Source organism: Perna viridis, chromosome 10, assembly GCF_037379345.1.
Source record: "Perna viridis isolate PV_CMFRI_1.1 ecotype Kerala chromosome 10, ASM3737934v1, whole genome shotgun sequence".
Classification (NCBI taxonomy): domain Eukaryota; kingdom Metazoa; phylum Mollusca; class Bivalvia; order Mytilida; family Mytilidae; genus Perna; species Perna viridis.
This window is the reverse complement of record NC_142454.1, coordinates 41,450,086-41,473,538: the sequence shown is the minus strand read 5'-3', so window position 1 is coordinate 41,473,538 and position 23,453 is coordinate 41,450,086. Positions and strand designations below refer to the sequence as shown.

Sequence of the window (23,453 nt, the reverse complement as noted above, 5' to 3'; positions counted from 1 at the left end):
TATTTTTGTTTTATTTTATTTATTCAGTAAATCTTATCACCTGCAATTGTTCCACAACAATGAAGATGAAGCATTTATCCTTTTAGATTACCATTCCTGTGGTCTTTAGAAATAGTATTATGTGAAATGTAGCTTGGTGATACGTTTATGATATGGATTGTCAGTAAAAGATTTTTTAACTTATAAATCTCTCGTCAATTAAAAGATCGAATGCAAAATGCTCATGACGTCTCGACATATCTCAGTTTGATTACAAATTCCGCGATTAGGCATTTTATAGAGACGACGGTAAACTGGATAATGTTTTCCGATTTCACGGTGTTCATCTCTTAAAGGTCATAAAGCCCTAGTCAAATTAATATTCAGACGCTAAATACTTGTGATCTCTAGTTATATCGCTATTCCATTACACATGCCGTTATCACTTTGGTTTTAAACAGACTATGGTTGACTTTGATGACATGAGGCATGACAACAATAATATTACAAAGGTCAGTAAGATTAATTCGTCACAGTGTAATTTTCTTGTTTACTTTTGCACATATCATTTTTAATGAATCAGTCATTATATAATGAAATATGGGCTTGCGATCATTCAACTGTGCATACTTATTTGGTAAGATCTTATTTCGTTCTTCTTTGTTAAGGTATGGAATCTGTAAGAGTCAGGCAAAATTAAAAAAAATAAATGATCATGGTAAGAAAAACACACGGATTTGATATTGGGGGCACATAGTTTATGGTATATTGTAGACAAATTGACAATTGGTTCGTCTCAGAACTGTCAGAGGATACAGAAAAGCGAGTTCAAATTAATAATAGAAATATAGGGGAAAGTGAGTTATCTTCCTTTGATGAAGAAAAAGCAATGTTTTTCTTATAATTCAAACTTCGAATAACGGACACTTAAAAAGAAATAAATGCCATTTCAACACTTCAGATAACATTTAAGAAAAGATTTCTCATTGAAAACCTTGTGTGGTTTTTCTCACCATGATTCACCATCTGCCTGATTCTTACATAGAATAGCATTTAAATGGGATGAATGATTACCATCGAATCTTTAACGTTCTTTCTATTAGCATTGGCTTGTAACATTCTGACTGTTCAATTTAGTTTTCTAAGGCTTAATAGTTTCCCTCAAATTTTGTAGACATTTGGTGAACTCATAGTAGGACATTAATACAGATCGGATGACTGATTGTATTTTACAGGTAAGTCATTATTGATGCACTATTAGTAATTAAAAACAATAGTTCAGTCTTGAAGCTATGTATTGTTTTTTCTCTTATTCTGGCTACTAATTTGTGTTACTATAACGAATAGTGGTTGGCAGTAGTTTTGCATTATCTTAAGTATTATACTTTAGTGAAAAATAAATGACTATGAAATTTAAATTTACCATAAAATATTTACACTAAGTATAATACAAAGGATGATATGGCACGGTAATGGTAAACAAAGAAGCGAGCGGGTCAATTGTTATATTATTCTTTATTTTTTTTAGAATATTATTAAGTTTTAAACATTTGCATTATTTATTCCAAGTTATATAATAAATGACTAATGTAGACCACTGCAATGAATTTCAGTCATGGCTCCGCTCCGAATTATTTAAATAGCTTCATAAAATGCTTCAGATTTCGTGCGAAAGAAAGAATGTAGCTCACTGCTATTGCTTTGATACCTATGTAAAATCGAATAAGCTAACAACAAATACGGACAGGCCTTGACTCAGAGTTTCAAGATATTCTTTGTCAAGTTCACTACATAAAATGCAGGTGCGGATATAAGCAAGGGCGCTTCCCGGACGTGCGCCCCAAAAGATTGAGATAAAACCATTTATTAACACGAAATCTTGATTTTTCACGAATTCTTACCGTATATTTACTTGACTCCTTTTGTTGACACTTAATTTACACACCATAACGTAAAATCGCGAATCCGCCCGTGAAATGCATGATTGTAATAAACTTTTCAAGTTGGGTTTAAGATTTTACTATATAAATGATGTTTGATGTGTGACAAGTAAGATATTTTAATAGGAAACAAACTTTATGGACAACAGACGGTTGGTTGCCAACAACATATTAGTTTATGTATATGGTCATGGTCCATAGCACAAGGTACACTTGTCAATAAACCAATATCTTAAACCGCATCAAGAAAAATTCCAAAAATAAAATACTAGTATCCTGTCTAGTGTCTGTAGATAAAATAAAATACAGTGAAAACCCACGTAAACCGAACCCTGATTAATCCGAAAATCTGTCAAAACCGGTCACTTTTTATAGTCCTTTTATATTAAATAAAATGTATTTTAATGTTGGTAACCCAACAACGGTCTGAACCGGAACCAACTCAAAGGTGCTCACGGGGTCTGTTTAGGTAGTTTTTACCGTATATAAACTTAATACGTTAAAATCATTATTCCAAATATTATGTGAAACCTCATAATGGTTTTGAATTTATAACAAGTTTCGTAAATGATTGCATAATTATATCTTATCGGGAATAAATGCACGCACATTCAAGTACAGCACAGCCTTAAAATCAGGCAGAGGCTTATGATAAGCATTTCTTAAAATTTCCCAAGTCTTTATTCGAAATCTTTCAGTATGATTCATAGAAACTGCATTCAGAATAAAAGTTCAAATGAACTGTGAGTTTTTTTGCACATTAAACCGATAAAAACTATTTCACGATCGTTAGCAAATTAAAGGTAGCATAGGTAAAGTTGACTTTAGGACGTGGCAAATATATTTGAATAGTTTCAATGATTATCCTGAGATATGAAGAATCACCCCTGCCTGTTTTTTGGACTTAACCATACTAAATTTACTTCACGATAAGTCAGGCATGTTATAGTGTGAATATAGGTCTAGGCCGTTGTGAAAGTTTTGATTGATAGCTTGCTACCAAAACATCATTCCCCATATACGTAGAGGCGTTATAAAGTATAGGTAAGTACGCTAAAAATACACCAATAAAGACAATGTTTTTTAATAAAAATACTCAAATTTCCAGTTTCATTTTTTCCACTGTGAAAAATTAGATAACAAATGTGTAGATGTATTTCTTTTCCTGTACAAAAACATTACAAAAATACATGTCCTAATATAGGGTCACTTTAATTGTCGTCGCTATTGGTCAATGACCAGATTATCGTGGGTCAAATACTAAAGTACAAATCATAAAATATTGCTAATTTTGATATGCTGTACATGTGTTTCAAGGAGTAACCTCTCATCAGCAGCATTAAAATCAAATACAAAGATCGAAATCCAAAGATAATGTATACAAGAAATTCTCAAAGCTTGATGTATCGAAATCCAGCATCAAAAACTTCTACCATTCTGGATACAAATGATGGGATTTTTGTCTGGAAGGTATTCAAAACTTTTTTATCTCGATCATCATGAAACATTCATGAAAATCAAAGACAACGATAACAAGTAAAAGATAAAGTAATCATTCCTATGCTCAAGGACAATTTCAGGGTCCAAATACAAGGCACTTCTGTGTAAATCATATCATTTTCCCATAATTCAAAGTAACTTCAATTTGTGCTATAAAAATATTTACTATACTACGATACTCATCTAGCCATCTTAGACCGATTTTCGTAAGGTCAAGAAAGACCATAATATAAAATGTAAAAAACCAAGAGACGATCCGAACAAAATCTCAAAGTTTACAAAAGCATCCATTTATATTGTTTCATTACGTCAAAACTAAGTCAAAAATCAATTGAACACCCCAAACGCCCGAAATAATAAATTACAGTAGATTTCTCTTGGTTTATTGTCCCTATTTATATGTATGGAATTCCTATTGATTCAGCAACTTATTTACATATATTTAATTAACAGAAAACTTGTACAACAATTGTTATTTGTTGTAGACAAATCCCTCCATTGCATATTCTAAGACACTGCACGGAGACTTAGACAGACCTGAAACAGATCCGGACACATTGCGGACCGAGGTGATGCACAGGTGACAGATTTTGGTGAGTAGCGTAATTTATTGCCAAAATATTTATCTTTATGCTCTAACTAATATATCATTTATCAACGTTTTATGGACAATGGAACATGCATTTATTTCTTTTCTTTAAAGACGGTTTGGATATGTGTCACTAATTATAAAACTTGTACAATTTTTAAACTACATATACAGTATATTTTCCCTAATTTAGATTTTTTTTCTAAAAATATTATTGAGACATGACTGTCATCTTTCATTAACCGTTGTCGATGTTCACTATTTTAGTCTGATTTAGTATTTTCTTGTATCAAATTGGTAAATTAAAAAGAACAATTTTGTATTTTTAAAACTATTACATTACTTCATCCAGAATATCAAAAATCAACTGTATGGGTTGTAATTGTATTGATGCATATTAAAATACCAGTTTTATTTGAAACTAAAGAATATAAGCTCTTTATTACCTGTATCAAATTATTTTCCCCTGTTTAAATTGGTATTTTACAAAATAAATAACTTTTAGTCGGTCACAATACAATGTAACATGGAATGAGTCTAATTTTTTAATATATTATACGAAATGACCTGGTTTGCGACAGCAGTTTACACTTATAAACCGCGTAACGTTTTGTAAAAATTGTAAACTTGTCCAAATCAGATTATCGAGTATAACCTGTTCAAAAATAAGAAATATTCCTTATTATTAATTTCTGATGGAAAATAGTCCAAATATAAATAATTTTCGTTTTCAAACCGTTATTTCGTTAGGGATTATGTGAAAATTGGAGTGCTGACCAAACGACGTAAATGACGTCATAGTACCTAGCTTGTTCATACAAAATAACCTGGTTTGCTCAACAAGAGCCAACAAATCAGACAGCTTGTTACAAATCATTAACTATTAAACTATTAACAAATATAAATATCATCAAGCTTGATGACTGTGAATTCAGATTTTTTTTCATAAAAGTAACAAGCAACAATCCATCGAGCTCTACAAAATAAATAGCATGACAGTCTTGTTTTCGAAAATTAATTGTTTATATATAGCCGACAATTTTCATTATTAAAACAAAAACATCGCTGTTAAAACATAGTAGCTATTGTTTTTAATAATGGGTGATTGTAAAATTTTTGAACAGTTTATCAAACATCAGGCAGAGTCAAAAGAAGGAAAGTCCATATAAAATGTGGCAATAAATAGGCAAACATTAGAGGGTTAAAAACAACCGCATAATCGATTTAGCTATGTACAGGCATTTCAGATGGATATTGTGAATTAATCCAGGTTTAATACTTTTGGCTTCCGCTTCCAATAGGTTGAATTGCGTCCGGTATACAGCAATTCAAACAGGCAGCACAAAATTGCCACCGAACAAATTTGCTTAAATCAGTAGTCAAAATAGCAATGAAGATAAAGTGATGTTTATGTTAATCCATCAATAAGAGCATAATTTCGGTAAAAATATGTAATCACTCAATTTGTGCCTTCAAAAACCGAATTATATCGGTCCAAGTTACTTTGATATTTACATGAGATTGATGTATAGTGTTGAATACAAACGTTGCAATGATTGGTAAGAGTTGTGTCCCTTACCCTAGATCTACCTCTTTAAGTCTTTTATTGGTGCTGAAATCTTCGTGTATCAACCTTTCTAATTAATTTATGACGGCTACCGATGTTTTAGTACAAAAGTTGGTAATCATAGTTTAATTCGTGATTTATTAAAATCGTGAATATATGAATTCGTTGTTTTACAGAACCTTCCCATGACCAAAAATTATTAACATGCACTATATACGTTTTGTCAATGATTTCCTCATCTCTTGGTTCGGCGTCAGTCCGAAGCTAAGAACCGTTTTAGACGTTATTTACGACACACTAGATTGTTTAGTCAGAACAAATTATACAAGTTCTTGTTATAGTTTTGTAAAATTAAATACTGTCATTTTTCTTTCGGTTTTGTTTGCTTTTGTTTGTTTGTTTTTTGTTTGTTTAGTCGGTTTTTTTTTGTTTGTTTTTGTTTTGGTTGTTTATGAGAAATATAATTAAATTCCGTCGGTTTTTTACATGCACGAATCACCTTCTGTCTGGTATTTATAAAGACTTAAATAAAATCAGAGGTATTGATATTATTTAAAATATTCGATATCTTCTTCTGAATGTTAGTTCAGTGTCCGTTCAAAGGGATTATTAAACGATAATTATTGAGTCAAATCATTAAGAACTGAACACAAAATAATCCGCGTGGTATTATTGAAAAGTCCTTTTTAATTACACATGCTGACATTTGACATTACATGACTGGACAATATAACAGAGAAGCTACGATTAAATGATAGATACGTGAAAAAATAGAAATCGCCCATTTTAGAATAATTATAAATAGTCATTCACATGGAAAGGGAAAAATTCTTATTGTGCTCCATAAAAACAATGTCCCAAAAAAAATGGCGATTTTGTTCCCACAATTAAGAAATGTGTTAATGAAATCAAGTTTTAAATTATCCTTCGTATACAAACACTATATAATTTATATAGGGTTTAATTTCTAAATTTTCTATTATCGGAGGTAAAAATGAGGGTCGATTTAAAAATAAATAAACGTGGCTCAATAACCCAAGCTGTATCTGTATATAGCTTACCTTCATAACAAAAAGGACCAGTAGAAATTATTTAGGCTATATGTCTTAATCTTTATTTTACATATTGCACATAAATCATTTTACCAGAATACTTCCCTCCAAAATTCATTATCCCTAAATTATATAATATATATATATATATATATATATATATATATATAGAGAGAGAGAGAGAGAGAGAGAGAGAGAGAGAGAGAGACTAACTGGTCGAGTGGTCTAGGGCGCTGGCCTTTGTGCAGGCGGTGTTGCCATAGATGTCACAGCGGTACTAGTACGGGTCCCGCGGAGGGAACAACCAAAAATTTGCATCGCAAATTTGACATTTCTAACTTTGTTGGGAATTGTTCAGACCTTTCTATACGTTTTCAGACCTTTCTATACGTTTACATATCTTCCTTGTATCAATTTGATCCGATGGAGCAGTGTAGCGAATCGTCACATTCTGAGACGTTTGAATATATATATATGTGTGTGTGTGTGTGTGTGTTTACAAACGAATCAGATAATAAATATGACATCAAATAATGTACACTGCTTTCATGTCCTCATGCATACAAGCGGAAGATTACCTAAATTAAGGCAAAGATATCGAGCACTCGATAGTACCTTATGTACTTTTCTCAAGCAATCGAGTTTCAAATGGAGAATTATAGAAGTGCATGATTAAAGGTTCATCTATAATCGCAAAACAAGCAATCGACAACACCATGGATTGAAAAGGCCTTATCTAATTAGGCAAATATATTCAGCAATGTCCCAGAAACGTTATCTTGGATGAATTAGGATATGGTGAAAAATAAAAAGGGTTTAAAAACCGATAACAAGAAATTGCTGGATCAACTGCATGACGTCACATGCTAAGGCCGGTCCGGAAACATTAGGTGCCGTCTGATTAGAAATTGTTTAGACGACATCTGTAACAATATCTATTTTGTAAAAGAAAAAAGATAGTACTATCATTATTTCAGAGATTCGCGAATTCAACACTTAGTTTTTTTATACAACAGAAACATTGCAATGACTGTTATAGTGAAATTGCAGTACCTCAGATTATTTGGTCGGGACTATCAATGGTGACATTTTGTTCTTCTTTTTGTGAAGAACGGGTCACATAAACGTGACAAAACATATTTTATTTTTTATTAATGGGTTTAAAATAGAAATGCTTTAAACATACTTATTTAAAGGACATTATTGCCATTTTCATACTTTAAGTTTGTTTCTGGGTCAAATATTTATAAGGTCTCATCATTTTCCACTGAAAGAGAAATTATAATATGTACAAAAAACTCATGAAGTTGGATTTAATATGGAAATTAGCAAAACTGATTCAAAAACTAATACATTTATTGTGGTCCTAGAAATCCCTCACTATCATTGTTTCACAATTATGGTATTCCATAAACGTCATATTTATGTAAATGCATCTGCTGATATGCAGATATATGTTCTATACAATACGAATTATATTTGCTTGTAAGCTAATTCTTCGATAAAAATTTGTTGAACACAGTCATAACATGACAGATTCGGTATGTATCTTGACTGCTACAAAAACTACTTCAACTAAATTGAATTTTATGAATAAATCAAAGAGTGCTGTATGATTTTAGGAAGCAGACGTCTGTTTCATTATCTCTTTCCTATTCCGTTTACAAATAATTATATCAATCGATCAGGGCTTGAAGATAAATGTAATACCGTTTACACTTTCAAAAGTACTGAAAACTTTTTTTATAAAGTACGGTGAATAAATTAGACTTCAGATAACTTTATGCGAAACATTAAGTGAATAATTACAAAACTAATTTTACCAAGAGAAAAATTAAGATGTCAATATATTCCTCATTTTATAAGGCTGTTATCAATCGAGGTGTGCTTATATGTAATTAAGTATCTGTCTTTATAAAAATCAGACAGAATGTGATTCATGCATGTCAAAAACTCACAGAATTCACTTTAAATTTCTTATTCAGAATCAGTTACAGACCACATAACCAGTCATAGTTTTTTTTCATTTTGATGTTGCGCTTTTGAGATAAAATTTATATAGATAGTACATGATATTAGCACTTTGCAAGAGTTATTGTTATTGATTCTGTTCGATTTGGTTAATTTTAGTGGGAGAAAAATGTACGATTTTCTCAAAAGTACAGATCTGAATATGGAAAGGACAACTGTTACATAAAAATATAGCATATGTAGATTGAAAAAGCATGGTTTGTTCGATGGGATTGTCTTCACCATGAATCACTTTAATAATGACATGAATGTGTGCATTTTATATGAGCGCATTTTGTTCTATATAAAGAAGCACAAGGTATTATAAGTGAATACAATTATTTTTTTCGGTATGAAATGGGCAAAGGTATTTCTGTGAATTCTAGAGAATCCGATACCTTGTTTGACCTCTGTTCAAGTTTCTAACTACAAATTCCATTCCCGTTCGACAAAATGTCGTACGTTGAAGAGTAATCAAGGGAACCAAGATTCTAACGGAAAAAGCCTATCGGCCTTTTTTTCCAATACAGTTCCGTAGTTCCTTAAATATCTTTTATTTCCTTTATAATTTGATTTAATTTGTGACATTCAAAACAACATATCTGAAATATAGCAAAACATATATATTCGAAGAATGCTGTTAGCAAATTAATCGGCTATTAGATAATTAAGGAATAGGAATTTTTAACGACTTCAATCAATCTAACTAGTATATATTCTGAAAAGAATAATTAAAACGTAAGTGATATAGTAAGTGAACCGTCCTAATCTTGCAAAGAAACCATATAGTAATACCCTACCGGGGCACCTGGTCCATGCTCCCAGTTTTTAGTGGAGTCCGAGTTGCTCATTTGCTTTTGTTACTTTGTATGTATTGTATGTATTTAATTACTTAATGTTCTTTGTTGTGTATGTCTGTTTTCCATGTTCGGTCTTTGTCCCTGGAGTACTTTCTTTTGATTTCCGCTAGAACATTGCTTCCCTTGATTACCCTTAATTTCAATTAAAGCAGTTGCTATATCGGCAAAAAATACCGAAGAGTCAGCTAAAGAATGCTTCAATCAAGTCAAGATCCCAAAACAATGGACTAAACACGAACACATAAACAAAGATGACCTACATACACAATGTAGCGAAACGATTAAAAAAGATAATACATAAAAACTTGGGATATCGGAGAAGAAGTCGCACAAAAAGTTAAAGAACCAGCAATATATATGAATTCCAATCTCAACTATGAGTGCATATGTCTACACTAAGGCGTAGTTTTTCTCTATCGTTCCAACCCAGATTCGATATTATATGAGCTAGGTGGATGTTACTAGGAATGAAAAAGTTGCTTACCCTTCAGCAGATGAATCTGGTCCATTTTGATATAGTTTGATATTGTTGCGCATTTATTTTTTTTGTTTTTCGTGCGTGTTATTTATAGTATTTCATCCGAATTGTGCATATGAACCAATACTCTAAAGTCACGTGCTTCAAAGCTCTTTAGACCACAGCCATGGAAAATAATTAAAAAAAAACACATGACCAATATTTCGTGCTGCGTCTATTCAAAAATTATGGAGGAATCTAGTCATATTAGAATCAAAGTAAATCACGGAAACTCCATTTTACCATTGTTTTGCCATCCACGGGTTGTCCATTTATCTCATTATTTATCCCCACGCTATCGCTTGGGGTAGAACAATGTGACATAAATAGCCCGGCCGCCCGGCCGCCCGCCCGTATTAAAACGATGATAAAATGGAGTTTCCGTGATTTATATCTTACAATCCGATTTTTAGGTAAAAGAACGTGTTGTGTTACCTCTAAAAACAATGGATACAAATGAATCCACTCCTGCTACATTGACCACGACACCAGTTGTGGGAACAACGCAACAACCTCTGTAAGTATTTTCAACTTTAGCAAAACACACATGGGGTGAGTATATTCTGGTTAAATGGAAAGATAATGTGAGTTTTTGTGTGATCCTAGATTTAAACTGTTAAAAAAAAAGTGACAGGAGAGTGGATGATGATGTTAAGCTTTGGAATTTGACATTTTTCTCCTGAAATAAAGGTCGATTACGAAGCATATTGGAATCAATATTGCTATAGATTAAATTATGAACGTTTTTGTCCATAAGCAATATCTAATATCGTTAAATTGTCGACGGTTTAGGAAAATGAAACATCATCTATTGAATCGCATAGCAGATCAATACAATGTATCCTAAATAGTAATCAGTTTTTATTAATCTCTAAAATGCATATGATTAATTCTAAAGAAAATATATTAATTCCACGTCTTCAGGAATTGTTCATACGCAGATTTACCACCTGTTCTTGAAAAGTATGAGACTGCTTGCTTGATGCTAATTGGCTTTGGCGGAATCTCGCTGGTTCTCGCGATATCCTACAATAATATCAGACGATATATTTATCACGAGGAAAAAACAGTTGACAGGACGTTTGACGCAGGAGGAAAAGTTAGTACTAGCTTGACAGCAGTGACGGTGGCTTCGCAGTTACTATGGCCTGCAGACTTGATGCAGAGTGCAACTGTTACCATAAAGGTATTTACTTCAGTACACATCCACGTTGAAATCAATCAGAGTAAACTAGTTCAATATATTCAAAGATATTTGTGGCACAAATAGTAATACTAAGCGTGGTCAGGAAGATAATTCTTGATAGGTCATGTTCGGAATAAAATTTAGGAATATTTTTGCGGCTCAATTTAAAAAAATTAAAATTCATTATTACCTTCTTCAATATATTACAGTTGCACTAAATGTTGTTAAAACAATTGTATTGTTTTTGGTTTTGTTTTGTTTTGTTTTTGTTTGCTGGTTTTTGTTTGTTTGTGTTTTTGTCAGTTTTTAAACCCTTTAAGCTGCCACAAACAGCTGAACAGAAGTCATGGACAGTTGGGCGAAGCCAGCTGATTAGAATCTTAACGGACCACAATATACATACATTGATGAGTAAAATGGTCTAAGTTTTTGAAAATATTAATTATTTCAGAAGGTTTTAACTTTTATTATAATAGAGTATTTCTGTTCGTAGCACTTTGACATAAAACAAAATAAAACATCAATCAAAAGTCATCTACTGTTATTATGCAAGACTACGCTGACAAAATAAAACTATTGAATAATACCGAAATCGATCCAGGTGCTTTGATAGATCAGGACGTTCATACATCTATCCACGCCTTGATATATTTGTCATCCAAATAGTACTACTTAGTTTGTACAAGGAATTTTGTTACAGACTGGGATAGCCGGACCATTTTGGTATACAGTAGGAGCAGCGATGAACATAGCCATCTTTCCGATTATGTCAGCGCATTTAAAGACGAAGGCACCGGGGGCAAAGACATATCCCCAGGTATAATAGTTATTGGATAGATAGTTGATTAATTCGATTGAATGATTCCAGTCGTGTACTTTAAACTTCATTTTAGCTTGACACTTTTGTATTTATAGGTTATAAATGTTATTTAAAATTACTTTTGTTTATATTTTGCTTTCGTCAACAGATATGGTCTTTGAGCAGTGCCTCTTGATAGTTAAGTAGAAAAATCGGGGTTTTTTTATAACTATTACCTGGTTAATGCAAAATGTTTGGCTAAATCAAATTTGATATAAAATAAAATCGTAAAATTTTCATGTATTTACGGCAATTCAATTCATCATCAATCCTTTGAAATTATCATTTTGTTATCTTTCCCTAGTACTGGGAGAGGACGTTAATATATTGAAACTTTTTTCAAATCCCTTTGTTGTTTATGCAATACAATACGTTCAATTCAGTAGTGTTTATTTCATTTATATTTTTTTAGATTATAAAGGCAAGACATGGCAATGCTGCGCATATAGTTTACTCATTTCAAGCACTCCTTGTCAATTTAGTTATCCTATCTAATCTAGTCGTAGCCGGAACAGCCACAATGAAATCCGTTACAAAAGATGCGTCTGACGAATTTTGTACTTTGGTCATCGCCACTTTATTTGGATGTTACTCTTTTATTGGAGGACTTGGTACAACGTTCTATGTCTCTTACTTTAATACAATCTCAATCTATATATGCCTCATAGTCGTAATTGTTAGCATATTCTATAGTAATGGTTCGGAACAAGAATACTCATTTAGCGGCATCTACGATAAACTTATTAACCAGTCGTATGCTGAACACAACTATGAAAAAAGTTATATCACTTTTTTATCATCAGAAGGCCTGGTTTATGCTCTTGTTGGTCTTGTTTTGACATCATCCATTACATACTGCGACCAAGCATCGTGGCAGAGTCGAATCGCTGCAAAACCTATGCAGGGCGTTACTGGATTTTTCTTGGCGGCACTGATGTGGTTTGCTATCCCATCTTCCATAGCGGTAACCACAGGTATGACTTTCCTTGCGGAAAGAGATGCGGACGGATGCTTGCCATTAGAGGACAAAAAGATTGATCAAGGTAACAAGTATTTCTTAAATTTAAAGTCGGATTGTTCGCAAAATAGGGAGAATGCTTGTAATTACTTATATTTTCTTCTTTATAAAGATATATTATCATGTTTTATGTTATCCGTACGTAAGAATTGGGGTGGTACTTATTCCCTTTCTTTGATGGCTGGGTTTAAAATAATAACATTTTATATGCTTCAGATTTACAGAAATTTGTCTGATTTATCTCATATAGATGCCACGAAAACAGGCCATTTGATGATTTTTTTAAGGGTCGTTTTATAGAACTGCAATTACCAAAAATACACCTAGAAGATGTTATAATCGAATATGTTCAAAAAGTAATCAAGAGAACCAAGAGTCTAGCGGAAATAAAAAAAATGTAATCCAGGGACAAAAACCAGACATGGAAAACAGACACTAAAAACTGAGAGCATGGACCTGGTGCACCGGCAGGCTAAGCGACCTCTGCTTTTCTAGAAACATTCGCCGATTCGCTCATAAAAAGTCAAGTCCAAGGTAGACGGAAGAGGAAAGGAAAACTATGATACGTTGAACGAACCAGTTCTCATGGTGCAGATGGATACTTCGTAACGATCCACAAGTTTATGATAATGATCATAAAACTTCTGAAGTCATGATTTCAATCTTGTTACAACATAACCCTGTTAATATATTATGAAAACATTTATACTCCCTGTTTACCAAATAAAAGGAAATACCTGAACTTGTTCTTAAACACCATTTTTCTGTTCAAGGTCTAGTGACGTCATATGTCGCAAAAGCGGTACTCGGAAATTCTGGAAGTTACCTTGTATTGATAATGATGGGAATGGCGTTAATGTCAACTGGAGCTGCAGAAGTAATGGCAGTGTCATCAATCATTGTTTACGATATATATGGGTCACACATTGCTCCATTCAGGTGACAACATTGCTAGTCATTGTCTTGTTTTATGACATATCATTTTATGACAATAATTTTTTTCTTCGTTTTAAACAATTCAGAAAAAATGCTTGTCACACACTTCATATCCAAGAATTACCAAATTCTTGACATATCGTGTGGAAACATGAGGGTTGAGATTCGACAACTACTTTTGTCGCTTTCTTTAACATCATGTCGTCATAACTATTTTTTTTTCACTTTTAACTAAATTTTAAATTTTCGCAGATTTCAGTGACAATACATGTATTGTGTACCAAGTAAAACACATTTACAAATTATTCGCCTAAATGACTTTGAACATTGACGTGTAGAGCATATAATTTAAGTCATAAATGATATTTTACCTCTCGACATGAAATGAAAGTAAATGAAACTAAAACAGTTACTTGTCCGGTAATAATATAATTACCATGAAGATAAACTCTTAGTAATTGCAAAAAGGAATAGTCAAAAAGTCGGTATGACACACAAATGGCAATATAAAATGAAAAACACTTGATGGCTGAATACAATTTTATTCAAAAGCTTCGTAGAACATTGTATGTTTTTTTTAGTTCTGACGTAGTATAATTACTTCTCTTTCCGTTTCAGGAAAAATATGGTCTACGGTATCTGTACCTTGTGTGGTAGGATAAAAGATGACGACGATGAGAATAAAGGAAAGAACCCAGCAAACTCTCATGGCTGTCAATGCCCTCCAGCCCTAACATGTGAACATTGTAAAGACAAGGAAACCGATGAAAAAGGGGAGGAGGACAAATACTCAGTTCACAGGTATTTCTCTCTTGTATCTGTGTGGGTGTGTTTGTTTTTATGTGTTTAATTGTGGACTTTTGGTGTATTTGGTTTCTTTTAGACGACAGTTAAGTCTGTAGTTTAAAATAGTAGTTTTACCGGTATGTAAATAATTCATGCAGGAATCCTGGTTCACCAGTGTTCGAAAATTGGCTGTTGTATTTTCCAGTTTAAATTTTCTTATCTGCATTTTTATAAGTGTATATAGTTCTACTCTGCTTATAATAGCTTATCATATCATATGCATAACAAGTGTTTTGTTTTATTATTTTGTTTGATTTTACTGTGTGTTTAATACAATGTTAAGTAGCTGTCTTTGTAAGAATCATGCAAAATCTGAAAATTGTGATACACTCCAAAAAAGGCTACATATTTTTATTTTTGTAATTAGGTTGGTTTATGGGTCTATACTATGAAATGTGTAATTATTCACTCAAATCTGCGTGCTCTTAGGAGATAATCCACATAGATCTCTAAGTGTAGGTCAAGATATAAGGCTGACTTTACAGTGTCTGTAATATCCTTAATCTCAAGTTCTTTAGGGTATATGAAAATTATCAAATTCTCGAAACTAGGCTTATTTAACGATTATACGTCATCTATGTATCGGAAACTGTTATTTAAGAATCTAGCTAAACGATTTTCTTTCTTTCGGATCAGATAAGCCATAGTCAGCCTCATAAAAGTGAAGGAATAGGTCAGCAAGTAGAGGAGCACAATTTGTTTCCATTGGAATGCCGATCGTGTGTTGAAAAACGCGTCCACCACACTTGATAAATGTGTTGTCGATAAGAAATTCCAGCATTTTGAAAAGATCTTCGGTATATTTGGAAGATGATTTGGAATTATTTTTACAAAGTTTGAAGAATCTCTTTCAAGAACTACATATTTGTATCTCGGTGTACCTTCTATTTTGGAGTAACAACGATGATTTTAAATGAGTATGGAAAATAGAACTATAAAGAGATGAAAAATCATTGGTTTTAATGCTATTATATTCTGATAATCTTCAATTGAGGGTTTCTAAAGGATTTTTTTCAGGATCCACATTGAATTAATAACACTACGGGAGTAACAACTGTTATGGTAGGACTGGAGTCTCTCTATTTGTATCACGCTAGAACTCTAACAAATAGGCTTCTGGTACAGGGTTATGTTGCCACAAGATTGAAGTCATCACTACAGAACTTTTATGGTCGTCATCATGAACTCGTGGATCGTCATGGTGTATCCATCTGTAAACTGAAAATTGATTTATTCAACGGGTCATAGTTTTCCTTTCTTCGTTTGTCTATCCCGGCCTTGAATTTTTATGAGCGACTCGGCGGGTTTTTCTAGAAAAGCAGAGGATGCTTACGCTACCGGTGCACCTGGTCCATGCTCCCAGAGTCCGAGTTGCTCATTTGCTTTTGTTACTTTGTATGTATGATTTTAGTTACTTTATGTTCTTTGTTGTGTATGTGTTTTCCATGTCTGGTCTTTGTCCCTGGATTGCATTCTTTTGATTACCGCTATAACCTTGGTTCCCTTGATTACTCTTTGACAGCTGTGAGTATAAAAGTTAAAAGTTTTGAAAGAGTTCTGGTGGTACTTTTTGCAGATCCAGCTTTAAATGTTGTTTGTATGGATTCTTGTGGAGTTTAGGAATCCAGTACATAGACGGTAAATTACAATCATCGTCTTTGGTAGAGAGACCAAAAAAGGATAACACAGATTTATGGTTTTCCACTTTCTCTTGTTTGGAGAGTGTAGTGATAGTATATCACTGCTATTATTTACTACGTCTACCTCTGATAGTAAACATTGGATGTAATACGTTTTGCAGACAAAAACAATGTTGTTTTGTCTGCTGGTACGACAACATATTTGCCATGTATAGTAGACAATGTTTTGTTACCTCGAGGTCTTTGAAACTGATGTAGCATTAGCACTCATTGAGCTACGTAAAACTTTCATACGTTTCAAAATTCAAGACTTCACGGCCTTTACCCACTCTGACAGAGAATCAATGTATTCTTGTTCTCGTTTTATCCATTTTCTTGCATAGTCATCCACGTTAGCCCTAAGAACTTTAAAGTTATAATTCCGACTATTGAGCTTGGTATAATTAGCAGATATAAAAATAAACACCCAAAATATCATTAGTATGATGGTGACAAAAATATATGATTTTTGATAATACTGATGTGGAGTCCAGTGATTAAAAATCGTAAAAGGAATTCATTCATATGCAAGTTTAAACAGGTGAGTCTTTAACATGTCTCATAAAACGTTCAAATAACTGTTCATTGTGTATGCTGGATGATAAACTGTTCAAAGCTTTAGATGATACCATTTCAAAACGTCGTTCTCCATACGTTTTCGTCCTAACTCTAGATTGACATAACACTGTATTGGTTTGTGGTCGTAAAGTGTCGTTGATTCATATAGATTTATTAGTTCTTTAATATATAATGGGGTACGGCCATGAAGTGCTTTGAACGTATATATCAATATTTTGTACCAGCATCTATATTTTACGGACAGCCAATTAATTATCTCGAAGTCAAGTTCGATGACATATGCTTTTTATATTTCACATTAAATTTTAAAATATGTTCATTCAATGTCATCTACCAGAAAAAAAATTGAGATAGAAATATCAATTAGGATCCACCTTAACTACCATGTTTTTTTTTTAATGTTTATATCTGCTGATTGGATGGGTTTCATTTATTTTGCAAGCATGTCGGCTTAATTATTTAAGACAAAAATAAAGATAGCGTCAGTAGTTTTTTCTAATTTATTTTAGTGTCTCAATTAATTGTTTTAAAGCGTATTTCATAATTTCGATGTCGTGTTGAATGTTATCTTTGAATTCGTTCAATTTTTTTGGAAATGTATGTATGTATGTATGTATGTATGTATGTATGTTTGTATGTATGCATGTATGTATGTATGTATGTATGTATGCATGCATGCATGTATGTATGTATGTATGTATGTATGTATGTATGCATGCATGCATGCATGTATGTATGTATGTATGTATGCATGTATGTAATGTGTAAGTCTTGCTTAAGGTTTGTGTGTAATATTTTCTGTATCATTTAAGTAGCCCTTTAGATCATACAACACGTGATTCATGGTTGGTAGCCTATATATTTATGTTTTAATTATTTTGTATTCAATGTTATAGTAAACAGAAAGTAACATGTGATTTTGTTCTTGGTGTAAAGAATATACCGTAGAATTCAAAACCAAGAGGAGTAACTCTGTAAATGACACCAAAATACAATAGAAACTACTGGTTATTCAATCTGGATTATTTCCTTGGAGCAGACAGATGGAGATGAATAATTATACATTTTATTTATTATAACGATCTAAAAGCAGCTTGATAATAACAAAAATAAAAATGTATTTGCCTTTTTTGGGGATTGTATTACATATTGCAGGATTTGCATGATTCTTACAGAGACTGCTACTTTACAATATTTTGTATGATGGTGTAAGAAGATTGCAGACTAATATTTGTGTGATATTTACAGTGACAATCTTTGTCGCTCTACACTTTTATGCACTTATTCTTTATAACATACAGATCTATTCCTGTTGCAGGAAATATCTGTGTCCATATCACGGACGATTTCGTCTTTATCAAGAACAACTCCTTAATTACAAAAATTGGTGTATTCTGTGGATATCTCTGGCAATTGTACCTATTGGTTTGGTTGTCATAGAAACCAACATTGATCTTAACTGGGCCATGTTAGCAGGAGCTGTGTTAACTATTCCTGGATTACCAGGTCTCGTTCTCACTATTTTCTGGGCAAAAACTTCATGGCTTGCTGTCATACTGGGTAAGTTGCATCAATTGTCATTGACTCATATTTAACAACGTCATTTTTCTTCAAACGACGAGGAGACTCTCAGACTATTATCCATACTTCTTTTCTATACATGTACATGTATATCTTTCCTTTCATATTCATGTATCTCTAATAGCATACAGTTGTTAGCAATAGCTTTCTTCCTTTTATCAACAGGTTTCTTTATGTCTGCTATTTTTGTGTTCTCAGCTTTCTATCTTTTGTCCCCGTCTTTTTTTTTTGTCTGCACTGTAGGAAGTAAGCATAAGCATATATCAAAAAGCAAATACTTATTATACACAAATATATGTAAAAAAAAACCTTTTCACTATATGTTGTTTGGGGAACGAAAGATATAAAAATGGTAAATGTTTACATCCTTTATTTTTCAAACTCCCAAATATGAAATGCACATGTACTTGCAACAGATGGCACAAACCAACTACAGATTAACAAAACGGATGACGGGAAAACACCGTTTCCGGCAAATGAGAAATCGAAGAAAAATCGAATTCAACTCATGTATATGATATCTTACAATATACATTAACTTCTGAACCAAATAGGCTTCGTTTTTCTTTTTCTTTTATTTTATTTTATATATTTTTTTGTGTGTGTACTCAGCATTGTTTTGACCCCGGGTGTCTTCTTGTCAGCACCTTTTGTTTGTTTGTTTGTCCTTTATCTAATTGCGTACACCAAGTAACGTGTATTTGGGTATGGTTCTTTTTTGGCAATGCTAAAAAAGAATGTCCAACATCAGACTGTAATTTAATGGTAATGTTTCTTTTAATAGGCTTTACGCGTCTATGTATAAATAACCAGTTATAGAAACGACGGTCACCATAGTAATGGCCATATATGCTATAAAGTATACAATATTTAGAATACTAGTAATATAAAGTATACATTATAAAATATGTTATTTGGTATATAATATCAGTATGCTATAAAGTATTAACTAAAAAAAAACTCCCGAAAAATGGACTAAGTTACACTTGTATTCCAACACAGCAGCCTTCTATGTTTACAATTGTCTTTTTCTAATAGGAAGTCTCATAGGTTTTCTTGGTGGAATATCTACTTTAATCGGCATGGCTTCCCTTGAACCAGACGGTTTGAATGAGTTTGTAAGGAATACAGGTTCGCCAATTCCGGTTTTATGTGGAGGATGTGTAAGTCTGTTCGGTAGTCTTGCAATTAATGTAATAGTTTCCCTATTCACTCATAACATAAAGGATGATGCAGATAGAATTCTAGAATGGAAGAAACTTCGTGGCATCGACAACCCCCTTTATCCATGGACTGAGTTTTTTCGGGATGATATACCGGAAGTAGGGCTACATGAAAAGCCAACAAAGAAGCAATTATCGTCAGTATTTAAGCCAGCTAAGTATGTCTCCTACATCTTTGGAGGGACGTTCCTCTTCATTTTTGTTATTATCATACCATCTGTAATGACTAGCCTTAAGATTCTAAGCTTTGACGATTTCCATGTATGGACAATGAGTTTACACGTTTGGTGTTTCATCATGGCCGCCATTATAGCAATATTAACTCCGGTTGAAGAAATCTTGCAAATAATAGCAGCATTGAGAGGAGTCAACTATGCAACGGATGTTTAATGTATCCAAGCAGATTTCAATGTTGGTCTATCGTTGCCTCCGTGAATCATACATGATTCGACACTAAATTGTGTCCTTTCTGAACATTTCGTTAGAAAGATCTTTGCTTTAATTCATGTTCAACTATACTACGACTGCTCTATTTGCTGATGTTTATTGTAGCTGATATTATAATATCGATAGTAACGGTTTTTTCTCTATACTGTTTTTGATGACTAAATTAAAATCTTACCATATGATGAAGTAACACGGTGTCAGCATACCGAAGTATACCGTTGTCTAAGATATCAAAGGCAAACAAGTCCTATCTTTTAAAAAAAGAAAGAAAGAAAAACGACGCATATGCTCGCTGTGTAAATACCAGAATCGGATTAAGATTTTTTTTTGGTGAACTGTGTGATCATTGTACTTTGTTTCGTTTTTTTTTCAATTATTTTATTGGTTCAACAGGAAAACAATTTCCAATTCTTTAATATATAAAACTGATCGAAAATATTCCGGACACCAATGCCCCAAATGGAGCCTTAAATTTCCCGGTTGCTATCACATTAGTCCAATGGAATGCGAAGTTTTAAGCTACATCGCTTATGTTTCCTTGGTTAAGCATCATGTATGTCACATGATGTCAAAGCGAACTAAACTACAGTTTTATTTATCGCCACCAAAGAACAGAAATAATTAACGTACTTAGCTGTATCGTACCAGTGTTTCAATAGAGGAATCCATGTTAAGGGCTAGTCGCAGTAAATAATCAAAATGATGTAATAATACTAGAATGTTGTGAAGGAATTTTGCCTGGAATAAATTCTGAAGATTATATCGTATATATCAACCTTAAGCTTTATCTGCGTGCACTGTCGAAAATGTTTTAATAACTGAAGTACTGTATGTTCAGTATTTGTTTAGCGATTAACTATTTCCGCTCATATTTTTGCAATGGATATAATTTTAAAAAATAGATTCACAAAAATAATTTCACATTTAATTAATTCCAATAATTTCCAAAAGCAGGTTTAACACTTGGATAGCTGTGCTGTACAAGTAGTTCACGCATGAAAAAAAAGTTTAACTAAGGATAGTCGCAACTCCTTAAAATTGTTAAAATAATCGCAAACTCGAATAATGTGGAAAAAAGTATTGCCTGTAAACTGGTGAAGCTGATATCATATATAATTATTCTTTTTACATATATGTAGCTGAAACTGAAGTTTTATCAGTATCGAGAATCAAAAATGATAACTGAAAGCTAACTTTTTCTTCGCAGTGGATTTTAGTGAAAACAAATAGTACTCGCGAAAATTATTTTCCATTCATTGACGTTCTATGGATTTCTAAAAGCGGAAACAAATGTGTCACAGATTGACAAATTAAAAGCATAATGCAACGACAATAAGCGAACGCGAACTTTAATATCATTTGAATAGTATACCAAACTACTAACATTTGTCGTAGATTTTTAGACATTCAAAGCTTTAAACCGCCAGATTCCTAAATTTCTGATTTATTCAACGGGTCATAGTTTTCCTTCCCTCGTTTGTCTACCCCGGACTTGACTTTTTATGAGCAACTCGGCGGGTGTTTCTAGAAAAGCAGAAGACGCTTACCCTACCGGTGCACCTGGTTCATGCTCCCAGTTTTTAGTGGAGTCCGAGTTGCTCATTTACTTTTGTTACTTTGTATGTATGATTTTAGTTACTTTTTATGTTCTTTGTTGTGTATGTCTGTTTTCAATGTCTGGTCTTTGTCCCTGAATTACATTCTTTTGATTACCGCTATAACCTTGGTTCCCTTGATTACTCTTTCATGTCTGGTGTTTGTCCCTGGATTACATTCTTTTGATTACTGCTATAACCTTGGTTCCCTTGATTACTCTTTGATTACCGCTATAACCTTGGTTCCCTTGATTACTCTTTGATTACCGCTATAACCTTGGTTACCTTGATTACTCTTTCTGTCTTCAAAACTTGTATCTAGTGTCAAACGTTCCTTTTTAGACAAATTTCTATCAGTTGTTGGTGGTTCATATGGTAACTATAAAAATAGACAGTACCTAGTAGTAGTCATAGAATTGATATTATACCTTGTTTTAAATTATGTGCCGTATATAACGCTTTAAGAGTAATAGGCTAATAATGTACCTCAGATGTTAGCACTGTCTTAAGAGCTACCTATGGAGCTGTAATCAAGGAGAATTGGATAGGTTTTAATGGAAAAAAAGACTTCGTGTAATTAATGAAAAATGTCATAAGTACGTGCAGTTAATAAAACGATTGTGAAAATGATTTAGGGGGAATGTAAGAGGTGAAATACCGGTGTGTAGGAAGTGAAGTTAGAGGCCAAAGAGAAGACGGGGGAGTCAGTTCTACAAAAGAGGGAAAGCTGTAACGTAAATCGATTCGCAGATCAAGGGTGTGATTATTGGGATTTCCTGTCCAACTCCGTTTACGATAGCAATGTGATAAATGTGTAGATACGTTTTGATGTCTATATACGTATATTTATTATATGTTAGATAACCTTTTGTAATAAAACTACATAAAGTTGATGTATTCTAATGATAGATGTGAAAGAACGGGTTCTTTGGCTATCTTGTTCCTATTTTTTTTTCAATTGAGATGTTTGTAATTTTGTTGCTATTCAACAGAAAGTGTATATGATTTATAATCCCTGCATCTAATGATGATGATGGGTAAGCACAATTGGGGCTCTGCCAACTGTTGATGGTTGTCTATGTACATCATTCGATGAAAGCCTGTTGAAGAGTCCACCTCAGTGTTGGTACTGAACAACGGTTAGTCGTTTATCTTTGTAAAAGCTAGAGAAGGAGTCACCTTCTGTGTTGAAAGTTAGATGATGTATTCTGCTATAATCTCGTTGCTTTGTGTGGATTCATAATGTTCTCAATTGAATAAGAGACCTTTTAGCTGGGTGACAATGTTTCATGAGAACGTTGTCAATTTTCCGTTTTCGCATACCCGTTTTGATGTATTATGGTATTTCTATGTTCGTCTTAAATGTTTGCATTTATTCATCGTACAGTACACGAAGAATAATAGCAAAATTAGCTGATAAAATCAAAGCAGTAGTAAAAAGTAATGATCAAAAGGAAAGTCCGTATAACAAATGGTAATATCAGGTAAAA

General features: G+C 32.9%; 1 protein-coding gene across 3 annotated transcripts; it reads left to right on the top strand.

The window, feature by feature from the left end:
* Window positions 1–22,856, top strand: LOC148605821 (uncharacterized). Of its 3 annotated transcripts, none has more exons than XM_088550437.1 (11): window positions 1–491; window positions 1,154–1,214; window positions 3,905–4,012; window positions 10,428–10,531; window positions 10,939–11,200; window positions 11,901–12,017; window positions 12,472–13,102; window positions 13,851–14,016; window positions 14,632–14,814; window positions 18,436–18,677; window positions 19,737–22,856. In XM_088550437.1, exons 4-11 carry the CDS (start codon window positions 10,461–10,463, stop codon window positions 20,309–20,311), a joined length of 2,247 nt encoding a protein of 748 aa, XP_088406563.1. In that variant the 5' UTR covers window positions 1–491; window positions 1,154–1,214; window positions 3,905–4,012; window positions 10,428–10,460; the 3' UTR covers window positions 20,312–22,856. The 3 variants fall into 3 exon arrangements, with proteins under 3 accessions (XP_088406563.1, XP_088406564.1, XP_088406565.1); XM_088550438.1 differs by lacking the exon at window positions 1–491 and adding an exon at window positions 565–616; XM_088550439.1 differs by lacking the exons at window positions 1–491; window positions 1,154–1,214 and adding an exon at window positions 2,884–2,963.
* The last annotated feature ends 597 nt before the right edge of the window (window positions 22,857–23,453 follow it).